The sequence below is a fragment of the Podarcis erhardii genome (assembly GCF_964252035.2).
Source record: "Podarcis erhardii genome assembly, chromosome: 16".
Classification (NCBI taxonomy): Eukaryota; Metazoa; Chordata; class Lepidosauria; order Squamata; family Lacertidae; genus Podarcis; species Podarcis erhardii.
Genome location: NC_138514.1, coordinates 16,295,293 through 16,307,379, shown reverse-complemented (window position 1 = coordinate 16,307,379; position 12,087 = coordinate 16,295,293). Strand labels below are relative to the sequence as shown.

The window sequence follows — 12,087 nt, the reverse complement described above, 5'->3', positions numbered from 1 at the left end:
TCAGAGGTTTGGGCATCTGTTTGGAAAGGCTTGGCAGGCTTAATATGTCCCTCCAGTCACCTGTGGAAGAACAAGAGCCCAGGCATCTGGTTGGCCACTGTAAGAACAGGATGAGTCATTGGCCTGATCCAGCAGGCTCTTGTGTTCTTAAGGTCTAAAGATCAGTCTCACTTTGTTACCAGGTTCAAAATTCAGTGCCGTATCAAACTCTCCACAGAGACTTTACCACTATTCATAGAATTACTGGTAAGAAAACCTCTCTCTTCCTGAATTTTGCTGCAAAGCATTGTTTTTGTCCATTTTGTATGCTGCAGCTTTGTTTCATTTCAAATTTCTGCAGGGATTATTTACAGCTAAAACTGAAATGCTTAACATAGATCTGGAAGATGATAGGCAGGGTGAAAAGTTGAAAATAATTGGAGGCTGAATAAGGAAAAAGAAAAAACAAATGGGTAGCTTGGATGTTTCCTGAAGCCCTTTTTGAATTCCCAGATTTGTCAGAGAGATTGTGAAGGTGGCAGGTGGGCATGATGAGTTTGGGTCTTGAGTAAGCTAGGCAGTTGCTTTTCTTTTGCCATACCCTTGTGCCTAACTCTGGTGCATTGAGACAGGAATCACCATGGAGTCTGACTCTCTGGATCTGTGAAAAGGGATCCAGAATCTGTTTTTAAGTACTTTTACAAATACTAAATCATGGTAAGACAATTCAGATCGAACTTTAGGTTCCCAAGGTGCTTCTGTCCCTCATCAGTGTTTCATCCATTTTTGTCCTCAGCAGTGGGGAAAGAGTTTGTTCATGGCTAGTGTTGCACACTGGGATTCAGCTGTTTTAAGCAGCAGCCCTGGAAATCCCTCCATTGCTTCTGGAGTTGAGTGACAAGGACATGGCATGAGGTCCTCATAACAGCTTGATGAAGCCGTTTCCATTAAAAAGAAAATTACATTGTTGGATTGTTTTCTGCTGATCTCAGGGCTGCCCCCACAGAGATTTGGCATTTCCTCAGGAATGTTCATTTCCGAATACTGTAATGAAGGAATGAAGGATTATTTTTCAGTAGAGAGGGAATCTTCTAAAATTTCTAGTCTGGTTGTGGAGTATTATGGGTGGATATACAACAAAATTCACATTGTGCTAACCTGTTTTCACTCGTTTCAAAAGAGTTCTGCTGAGACACTGAACGAACTGGGCCTCGCCCATTGCATTGCCATCCTGGGAGACATGTGCTCAGACGTGGTCATCCGAATGCAGATGACTGAAAGCCCAGATTGCTGGCAGGCCTGTTTGAGCTTTCTGGTGAGTAGGTGTGACCTGGCAGCATGCTGTCCATTGCATTGGCTGCGTTTGCCCCCTCCCATCTTGTATGGGCTGGGGTTGCTTCCTTCTCCTATTCCTACCTTTGCTTCTCCTATTGTGCTGCCCTATTTTCAATATTTAATTTTTGCTTCTTAAATAAAACACAAAAGTTAATACTGAATGCATAATTGAGCTGCTAAGACATATCCCACCCAATAATAATCAAACCCAAATGTTGATGCAATCACAGTTACAAAGCTTCAGAGTCATTTTTTTAAATGTGGCTTTTTGAAATGACCCTATAGAGCAAACATTTTCATCAGGGGGCTAGTCCACTGTCCCTCAGACCTTGTGGGGGGGCCGGTCTATATTTTGAACAATATAAATACCCTGCAAGCCGGTCCCGCAGCTGCCTCCGGACCTGGAGGAGGAATGCACTCTGCACACACTCAGGAGCACGTCTAGGCGGCACCCGCTCACTGGCATTGTTGATGAGTAGCAGCCACTCCATTCGCCCGTCCCCATGGAGCTCCCAGGCAGTGTACACCATGCGCTGCGGCCCATCATCCGAGGCCAGGTCAGCAGGCAGGCCGCGCATGCGGAGCACCAGGCAGGGGGTGCGCAGCTCATCCACCAGCTGCTCCAACGCAGCCGCCGAGCGTGCCACCAGCAGCAGTGCCAAGCCGGGTGTCAGGCGTGGGGCCAGCAGGTGCGCCAAGCTCTGCCTGAAGCCCCGCGATGCACCCATCATGATGCCCATGGCACAGCCCAGTCCCACTGCCAGCCTGCTGGCCTCTCCGTCCATGGCCGTGCTGGGTTTACTTCAGTGCACGGATGACGAGGCTTTGGATTGGCTGCAGAAACTTCCTGCAGCCAATCCGAAGCTGCGCCAGCGTCACTGCCTGCCCAGAAGCCGTGCCAGCATCACGGAACTTGGGTCCCCACATGGCAAGGCGTCCGCAGCACGCGGGGGATTGACCGAGTGGGTGGCAGGGTCCGCAGGCCAGATTTACGAGCCAGGGGGGCCGCATCTGGCCCCCGGGCCTTAGTTTGCTGACCCCTGCTATAGAGCATTAACTTAAGTCACTTTTGCTTTAGCCATACTCTCCCAAAGCATTAACCATTTCAGAAAATAAACTTCATTCCTCACAAGTAGAAGTTTGGAATCTCACCTTTGGAATGGGGTGGGGAGAGAGTCAACTTAGAAAGGAAGCCCAACCAGAAATCATCCTTTCCTGTTGCAATGGAAAGATGACCTCCTTTAACAACCTGTCACTGTTTTAATAGCATCATACTGTCTTATCTGGATCTACGACGGTGTTATGGTCTCATGTAACTAACTACCTGAAGTTGCCTCATACTGAGTCCAGACCATTGATGCAAATAGTCCATTAATGCTTGTGTAGTAATTGGCAAGGGCTCTCCTTTTCATCCTTTCATCTGGAGATGCCAGGAACTGAACCCAGGACCTCTTAAGTAAAAACATGTGCTTTGCCTACCCCAAGGAGTGGTCAGATTCAATGAGTGAGCAAAAGCGGAGTGCATAGTCCCTGGAGCAGGAAATATGAGGAAGCCATGAGCCCCAGACACTGAGATTTCCACATGCCTCAACAGTTTTTGTGAAATCCTAGTGTGCTTATTTTGTCTTCTCCCTGTGAAGGATGAGTGCTGGAACAAAGGCAAGGCCACTAGATACCCAGAGTGTCTCTATGCACTGCTTGGCCTGATGATGAACCTCTCTTTGGAACCCAATTTGCTCCTTCAGGTAAAGTGTTGGGCTCTCTCACCTATCCTTTAGTTGATTTGTTGGTTTCCCAAAGTGGAATTGAATACCTTTTGTGAGCCTTCCCACCTCTACTACTGTAGCTGTTAAGCTGTGTGTAGTCTTTTACTTTCCCAGAATGTGCCCCTATACCCACCCACCCCCAATTCATAAGGACAGGTGCACCAGCCAGTGACCTCTTTTTTTTTTTTGTCACGGATACACCCAGGAACTTCATCTAAATTCTGGAGAGGCTGCACCTCTATAACTTGCCAAAATCAGGCTTTTGGCTCTTGCAATTGCACATGAGTCCACTGTAATTGTTATTTAAAATTATACAACTGCATCATCCATGTACATGACACTTGAGAAAAAAGGAGAGGGCAGCATAAGTTGGGATGAGACATAGGGTTGTATCTAAAGTAGTATAGTACAGAGTTAAAAGTCACTGAGCTGTTTGCTTGTTTCACTGTTCAGTGTTTTGGGCCAGTGGAACGCTGTTGCCAAGAGAATATATGAGCAGGTTGCTGGTAATTTGGTTACACAATAGGTGGCATATTATGCTGTTCAATGAATTTCCTCCGGTGCAGCTGTTGCATTCTTCTGTTGTGTTACATTAAAACTCACTGGTCTGCTAGTACACAAGTCTTTGCACTTAGCTGACGGAGAATGTTGGATGCAGTCCGTAGTGACAAGCTTTGTCACTGAGAAGGGATCTGAATCAAAAACTGTCCAGTCCACGTATAAATTTACTGCCCTGTGACTTAAGAGCACTGTTATATGTCATACCTCAGAGGGGCCTTTCTGCTAATCCAGTAATTAGGAGCAGTAATTAAGCTTCTGTTCTCAGCTGACATTCTCACCTTATTGGTTCTTTTCAGGATCTTGCCATAGAGATTTCTGGGAAATGCATGTCCCTCTTTGACTGTAAAGAGGGAAGAATTGTGACAGTAAGTGGTACTTGAGTTGAAGGAAAGTGGTAGAATTAATATTAAATGAATGTGTTTTGTTGCTCTCACAGTGCTGTGATGTAAATTTGTTTTCTTATTGAGGTTTAATTATATATATGTATATTATTATGTATTATATAATGTTGTACTGGCTTTGGTTTTAACAAAGAGAGGGCTATAAATTGCCTGCATAATGCTCTTATGTCTATTCTTATCGTCTCTTGAGGAAGCATGCCGTTTGGGACTGGGATGTTGCCAGAAGCAGAAAAAGGTTTGGGGGCAAAGGCAGTGGGAAGGAAAGAAGCAGGGGCTAGCTTGGAATGCCCACAGGCTGCCTGCAGAGGATTATGGCTCAGAAATGAAGTAGCAGTATGTAACTGGTGAATCCTCCTCCTTCTTGGGAGTCACTTCTCTTTGCTCCCGACCGTGATGCCTTTGCCATTCCACTCTGGCTTTAACTAAGGATTTTAGCTTGGGAACTGAAGCACAAATAAACATAGGAGTTGTCCTTCTGTAGCCTGAGCTATGCTTTGTCTCAGATTAATACCAAAACGAAGAGCCACAGTTTGTCAGGCATGATGAGCTTCCTTTCCCGATAATAAATGTTTAGTATTGGCTTGCTGTTTTATTTTCTGTCTTGACGGTATCTATCCAGCAATATATAAAAGTAAAAGGTCCAGTAAGCTCTAGCAAAGGACCATGACATGAACAAATATGATAGCTTGTTTTTTTGAAAGAAGACAAATCAACTTCTCTCTCTTACCGCCACCTCCAAATTTCTTCTCCTTAAGCGAGCAGTTGGGCTTTTAAGTCACATCCTGCCAATAAGTCCAGAGGCACAGGAAGAGGCAATAAAAGATGGCGTGGTGAGGAAAATGATCAGATTTCTCAAGGTAATTCGCCAGTTTCAGGTTTCTATAACATCTAGGAAGTCAATGTTTTCATGACAATGCCCTGTACAGTGAAGGTATAGTTGAACCTGGGATATAGGAGCATAGGAAGCTGCCTTTATACAGAGTCATATGATATCTACACTGACTGACAGTGGCTGCCTAGGATTTCAGCCAGAGCTCTCTCCCATGCCTACCTAGAGATGCTGGGATTTAAACCAGGGGTGATGACACTCCCCTATGTGTATTGGTGGACACAATACATTGAGGCTGGGAGCCTCAATGGCACGCCTCTGGAGGCTTCACCCAGGGCACAAAACCTGGCTAGCCCCCCCCCAAGTTACGGCTCTGCCTGGGACCTGCTTGCAAAGGGACTGTAGCCCTTCCCCTGCCTTATACAGTGGTACCTTGGGTTACAGACACTTCAGGTTACAGACGCTTCAGGTTACAGACTCCGCTAACCCAGAAATAGTACCTTCGGTTAAGAACTTTGCTTCAGGATGAGAACAGAAATTGCATGGCAGTGGCGCAGCAGCAGTGGGAGGCCCCATTAGCTATACCCCAGGAATACCAGAAGTTGTAGAAGTTGTAGTTTAGTGAGGAGGTTGAGATACCTTACCTCTTAATGTAACTATTATGTCTGGATGGAGTCACAGCAGATGCTTGGAAACTGTATGAGATTCATAGCATTGCTGTGCCTCACTCCCAGCATATCCAGTCTGCAACCATTTGAAGAATTCTAGGCATTCCTTTGGCATCTTAGCATGGCAGCAATGAGGTCAGTGCCCACTTTTGCCACCATTCCATCTTCACCCATGCAGGCTACTGCATGCATAATATAATGAATAGCATATAATGAATAAGTATAAGATAATGAAAAGCAAAATTTAGCAGGAGCACAAAGGAAGGAAAATAATTTACAGAGTGTTGGATGACTCCATGGCCTTAGCTCTTCACCTCTAAATAATGTTTCGGCCCAGAGAAAATGGTCCGGGTACCTATGAAAGCTGAAAGAAGAGACCTTTTATACATTCTATTTAATGTGCAGTGAAGCCATCCCTTGGATGGATTTATTCCCTTATCAGCAATTCATGTATGGAAATGAACCATAAGAGGCATCATTAGAACTGCATATTCTTTGGGAGTGCCCATATTCCTGTTAGAGGTCACAGACTGTTGTAGTGTTAGAGCTTGAATCTGATTATGAGGCATTGTCTGGGCATAATTAGGAGCTCATATATGTAAAGATGGAAGAAAAATATTACTCTCAGAATGCCTAAATACCCCATGATTTGCTGCCTTGTCATAAAGCACCCATAAACTTTCTGGAACTGAGGGCCTTGTCGTATATTTCCGAGCCCCAGAGTGCATAACTAGACATTTAATGGATGCCTCTTTTTTTACCCCAATCTAGGCAGATGGGCTGATCACACATGGCTATGCAATGAAAATCCTGGCTGTTTGTGCCAAAAGTAGCCAAGAGGCACAGGAAGAGATTGTGAAGCTGGATAAAAGTAAGTCTGGCTGCAAAGAGTTGATCTGGGGCAAGGACCACAGACAGGGATCTCTGCTGTCTACAGGATGAAGCAGGACTATTAATCCTATCTTACGCCCTGCAGAATCCAAATACATTTTACAATCAGGGTAGCCTTCACCACTGCTTAATATGGCCTTCAGTCATTCTTAAAGTGCAGCCTGTTGTGCCTGTTTTCTATGGAGAAAATAGGTTTGTGTGCAGAACGGTAAACCGCCATCTCGGAAGAGGAAACAGTATCTTGCACTCGTTTAAAGGGAACAGTTTAAGGAGCAGAAAAGAGGGACTCTATACTGTAAGCAGAGTTGTTGGTTTTGGGGGGAGGAGGGGAAATCTATATTACAAGGCAAACACAAGCTTCCTTAGTCAAAACAAAACAAATTCCTTCCAGTAGCACCTTAAAGACCAACTAAGTCAGTTCTTGGTATGAGCTTTCGTGTGCATGCACACTTCTTCAGATACACAAGCTTCCTTGTGAGTTTCACTCGTAATCCGAATGTGGAGACCAGCTGGGGGGCATTTTTGTAGAGTAGAGATTAACTGTTCCCCACCAGCAGATTCTCCCTTAAAAAATCTCCTCTCCCCCCAGATCATTTTTGACATAGTTCCCCTCCCCCCCCCCAAAAAAAGCTGGAAGCAATTGAGCTGGGGGAAGAAGGGTGGGGAGAGAAATGGCTCAGAAGAGGGGAGATTGCTTTGGAAAACGCATGACTTTGGAAGGATTATGCAACCTCCTCCGTTCTCTTCTTCAGGTGCTCCCTTTTCATCACTTTGGCAAATGTGAGTTGCTCCAAACATTTTGCTAAGGGGACACATAGCAAATAAAGTAACTAGTTCTGCCCTTAGAAGGATTTTATTGACCCCAATAGGGTCAAGGTGAGGAGCTCTCCTACCTCCCCAGTTCTAGCCTGCCCAGGGCCTGTAATGCATTTGGGCCTCTAATGAGAAGCTGAGATTTTGGAGATTTTTGGAGATTTTTTAACAATAGAAGTGTGACAGTTTGATGCAGAGACAGAGACATCACCTTGGCCAACAAAGGTCCATGTAGTAAAAGCTATGGTTTTCCCATTAGTGATGTATGGAAGTGAGAGCTGGACCATAAAGAAGGCTGCTCGCTGAAGAATTGATGCTTTTGAATTCTGGTGCTGGAGGAGATTCTTGAGAGTCCCATGGACTGCAAGAAGATCAAACCTATCCATTCTTAAGGAAATCAGCCTTGAGTGCTCACTGGAAGGACAGATCCTGAAGCTGAGGCTCCAATACTTTGGCCACCTCATGAGAAGAGAAGACTCCCTGGAAAAGACCCTGATGTTGGGAAAGATGGAGGGCACAAGGAGAAGGGGATGACAGAGGACGAAATGGTTGGACAGTGTTCTCGAAGCTACCAGCATGAGTTTGATCAAACTGCGGGAGGCAGTGGAAGACAGGAGTGCCTCGCGTGCTCTGGTCCAGGGGGTCACGAAGAGCTGGACACGACTAAACGACTAAACAACAACAACAACATCTTAGTGCAGGACACCCTTTCTTAGGGCCACTTCTGAAAGCATGGTTCTGACATTATTCCTGAGCAACAACTTCAAGCTTTTGATCTTAGAGCTCATTTCAGTTCTCTTCCCCACCCCCAAATCAAGTTGTTGCCTCCCTTGGAAGCCTGCTCTGGGAAAGTGACTGCTCAGACAGTCATTAGAAGTCTGCGTAATAATCTCCATCTAATTGCAAGGTAATATTGCGACCCTGCCTTGGAACAGGTTGACTTTCAGATCATTAGCATGTAACTCCTGCAAGCCAGCTTCCACGTGCATAGTGTTTCTTGAAAGAGGAAAGCAGTGTCTCTGTTACAGTGGGAACTGTGGAATATGGATGAAGTTGTCTCTCAAAGAAGTTTGAAATCCTTGGATCCACCCATAAGCAGGCACCTTGAAGAAAGCTCTCCTACCCTCCTAGCTTGTGGAAAGTCACACCAGACCCCTCTCGGTAGAGAACCGCCCTTTGCTGCTTCAAAACCTTTTCAGCCCACCTCTCTGGTACCCTGACACTAAATTGCTTTCTGTCCAGGCCCTGTAGGTCAGCTTGCAAAATGGCTTCCCTGGGATGTGGGTGGATCAGGTTGGCTCTTTTCAATTTATTAAAAGATTTGACATGAGTTTAATCTGCATTTTCTCCCTACTCCCTGTCCACAGGGCAGCCGTGTTGCTGCTAGTTCTTCTTTTCCAAAGAACCATGAGGGTGTTTGGCATTGAGGGGACAGAGTCTTTGGTTACATCCCTTGCTCTTTTGCTGATGTTTGACACAGTTTCACTTTGGCTCCACACACCCACCCCCTTTGCAGAATGTAAGATACTGCTGAAGTTTCTGCGCTCAGAGAATGAGGTGTTGGCAGGAAATGCTGCTTTCTGCCTTGGGAGATGCTTTGAGGTGCCCGGAGCAGCCACTAATTTGCTCGATGTGGATATTGTGCGGATTTTATTGAAAGTCGCTGGCAGGGATGCTCAGAGGACGTCTGCGCAAGAGAACGCAGCCATTGCTTTAGGAAAGCTCTGCACAGCTGATGCCAGGCAAGTATCCACAGATGTGGGCTCACAGAGGATTGTCCTTGTTCTGTTGGTTTTATTTATTTGTTTATTTGGCATATTTATGTCCTGCTGAACTACTAAGTGAAGTTCTCAAGGCAGCTTCCAATACAGAAAGGAAATACAGAAAGATGCTAAGCGTTATTATGCATGCAATCACAAAAGGTGAATATTAGTTTTCCCTTGCCCCAGAAATAGCTGCCAAGCCCCTGACAGGTAAGTCTCTCCTTCCCTCCCTCATTGCCTCCCACAATCCCTGGCTCTGGAGACAGATGCAAGGCATGCTGGGGGAATAAAGGCTAGACCTCTGAGAAGCTCATTTTTTATGGCTTTCTGGTCTCGTTCTGCATTTGTTTGTGCTAATATTTATTGGCAGCCACCCTTGGAACTGATGTTATTTGGCAGATTATGAACAAATATTGTAAATCAGCACACATCCAGCCACTTTGGTGGGCTTTATACAAACAGCTGTAGTGGTCAAGGCATCAAGCGGTAAATGATTTTTGTGTGAGAGAGATGATTGCTTGACTGTTCTGACACATCACAGCCAAGAAGTGAGATCAGGGTTTTCCAGTCAGTCAGGTTTTTATCATTTTTCAGACAGTGTCCATTATAATATTATCTTTTGTTACCTTCTGGAATCCCTTTTGACATGTGGAGTGGGCCAGGAAGTGCTGAGTTCTGAGTGCACATCATGTGGCTTTACTGTGCAGGGAGCATTTGCAGGAGATGTTGCCTTCAGAATAGTTTCACCAACATCTCGGCTGTTAATCCAGACTTGCCCTTTGTAACATGTTAAAAAAAAGCATCCATGGGCTTGCAAAACAGATTTCTGTGTACATAACACATTTTAGCAGTCTTGGGAAGCTTGAGTGGCTGGATCTTATCAGACTTGATATTCCCAACTTGAAAGACACCAGGCTTATTCCCAGGCCAACAGTATTGGGCAGAATGTCTAAGGCTGCAGTCCTATGCACACTTACTTGAGCCCAGTGAGACTTGCATCTAAATAAAGGTTCATTTGATTGGGGCTGCAAGCCTCTTTGGCTGTGATCAAACTGGCTTGTGGGACTGGAAATGGGGGGGAACTGCTGGATTATCCTTTTTTTTTAAAGAATAGTTTTTTTATTAACCGAACAGTCACATCAAATCAAACCAAATTACATAAATTCCAAATTACACAGCCGAATTTTAAATTTTTGTTGGGGGTACCCATATTTCAAGTTCCGAAGGGGATCCAATCAACTTCTTGCTTCTTGCTGCTGTTTTAATGTCCACAAATCTAACCATATGATGTTCACAGTACTATCCAGTCCTTTCTTATTGTTTTTCCACATCTCTTGTTGTTATTTTCAACCTATTTGTGACCTCTGATAGTGTCCACAAGCTGGTTAAAACAGTTTGTAATCCTGCGTGGATATTATATATTTTTTTATCCAGTAGCCATATCCAGACGTTTTCCATATAACATCACTTCCATACATCAAAACAGTCTTAGCATCATTAATCTTCACCAATCTGCTGGATTATCCTTCTATCCCTATAAGAGAAACCCATGCACAGCCAGAGGGGCTTCTTCTTTCCCAGTTGCTGGAGCCCCTGGAGCCTGCCCCTGCCTGTGAAGTGTTTTGGACAAGAGAACCTGCCCTGCCCAAAGAGAATTTGAGCATTTCTCAAAACCAACTGTGAAAATAATCAAAAGGCCTCCATATGCTGCATAAGCTCCTTCAGTGCCTGTGCTTTAAGCCTGGTCATTCTCAGTGTGGTGAGGTCAGCTTGAATTTGTTCTGATATTGGCTCTCCCTTTCCCCAGGCCAGAGACTGAATGGGCAATACAGTCCTTGAGCCTAATTACACCTTTCTGAAGCAGGACAGGTTTTGCCAGTTGCAGATGGGATGTTTGTGTGTATGTGTCTCATACATACAGTTTGTGCAAGAGGAAAGCAATGATCTGTGGTGAAAGCGGGAATGTGCTGCAATGTGAACACACCCTCGTGCAATAGTTCTCAAGAGTGTGGAGTGCTTTGATTTAGAACACATTAAAGTACTTCTTCACTCAGTGGAATGGAACTTGCTCCTTCCCACAGGAGGCAGTGATGGCTAATTACTTGGGTGACTTTAAAAGAGGATTAGACAAATTCATGGTTCCTACCCAAATTTCTGTGCTCTGCCTCCATGGTCAGAGGCAAAATCCTTGGGAATTGCAATTGCCGGATACCACAGGAGGGAAGATTGCTCTTGTGCTTGGGTCCCGCTTGCATGTTTTCCATAGGCATCTGGGTGGCTACTGTGAGAAGAGGATGCTGGATTAGATGGGTCCTCTTTGGCCTGATCCAGCAGACTCTTCTTAAGTTATTAGGGCGTTGTGTGAGAGAGATCTGGTGCCAGCCAATCCAGCTCCCCTGCTCCCCAGTATGCCAACAACAACTAAACTCTGTTGTGTCAGGAGGAGGAGGAATTTACAAATAATAAGCTTTTTTATATGCTGGGAAATCTATTGAAGAAGGCATGCAGGTTCCCTTTCAAGTTGCTTTCTACCCACTTGAAAACATTGGCAGCATGGAGATAAATTCAACAGTGTAAATAAGTTTTGATGGTTGTAATAATGGAATGCTGAATGGTTTAGTTTATGTAAAATATGCAGGGATTTATGTTACACAAAATGAACCATGGAAAGAAAAGAAGGGAAGTCATTGATATTTTAAGGTTGTTAAAATGAATACTCTAAACTGTAAAACAGAAAATTTAATAAAAAAATAGAGACAGAGAAAGAGAGAGAGCTTCTGCCTACGACTCTGATAAGTGAGTGACACATAACTTCATCTTTTGCCCTGGCAATTGCCTTTGACTTAATCTTTCTCTTTTGCTTTGCAACTTCTAGGCACACTAGTCGGCTGCGGGAGCTGAATGGAATGGCGGTCCTCAACACCTCTTTGAAGCACATGCAGGGATTTTAAAAGCTTCTGTAAATGTTCCAGAGCATGTTTACAAAGTCTGCCATAGCTCTGGTCAGGGCTGCACCTTGTTTTTGTAATAAAGAGGATTAATTGGAACAGGGCTACTGTTTGGTGATTCATGGAGGGGGAG

General features: G+C 44.8%; 1 protein-coding gene across 7 annotated transcripts in view; it reads left to right on the top strand.

Annotated features, from left to right (window-relative positions):
* TTC12 (tetratricopeptide repeat domain 12) overlaps positions 1-12,053 on the top strand; it is a 38,700-nt gene extending 26,647 nt beyond the window's left edge. For 6 of the 7 annotated variants that reach the window (XM_081844383.1, XM_081844384.1, XM_081844380.1 and 3 more), the window contains 8 exons: positions 183-246; positions 1,160-1,294; positions 2,955-3,059; positions 3,938-4,006; positions 4,798-4,899; positions 6,311-6,410; positions 8,760-8,985; positions 11,882-12,053. In XM_081844383.1, the coding sequence (XP_081700509.1) occupies positions 183-246; positions 1,160-1,294; positions 2,955-3,059; positions 3,938-4,006; positions 4,798-4,899; positions 6,311-6,410; positions 8,760-8,985; positions 11,882-11,957 (877 nt within the window). In that variant the 3' untranslated portion in view covers positions 11,958-12,053. Of the gene's footprint in view, positions 1-182; positions 247-1,159; positions 1,295-2,954; positions 3,060-3,937; positions 4,007-4,797; positions 4,900-5,470; positions 5,678-6,310; positions 6,411-8,759; positions 8,986-11,881 lie in introns of those variants that run through there. The other variant, XM_081844386.1, reaches the window with a different exon arrangement.
* The last annotated feature ends 34 nt before the right edge of the window (positions 12,054-12,087 follow it).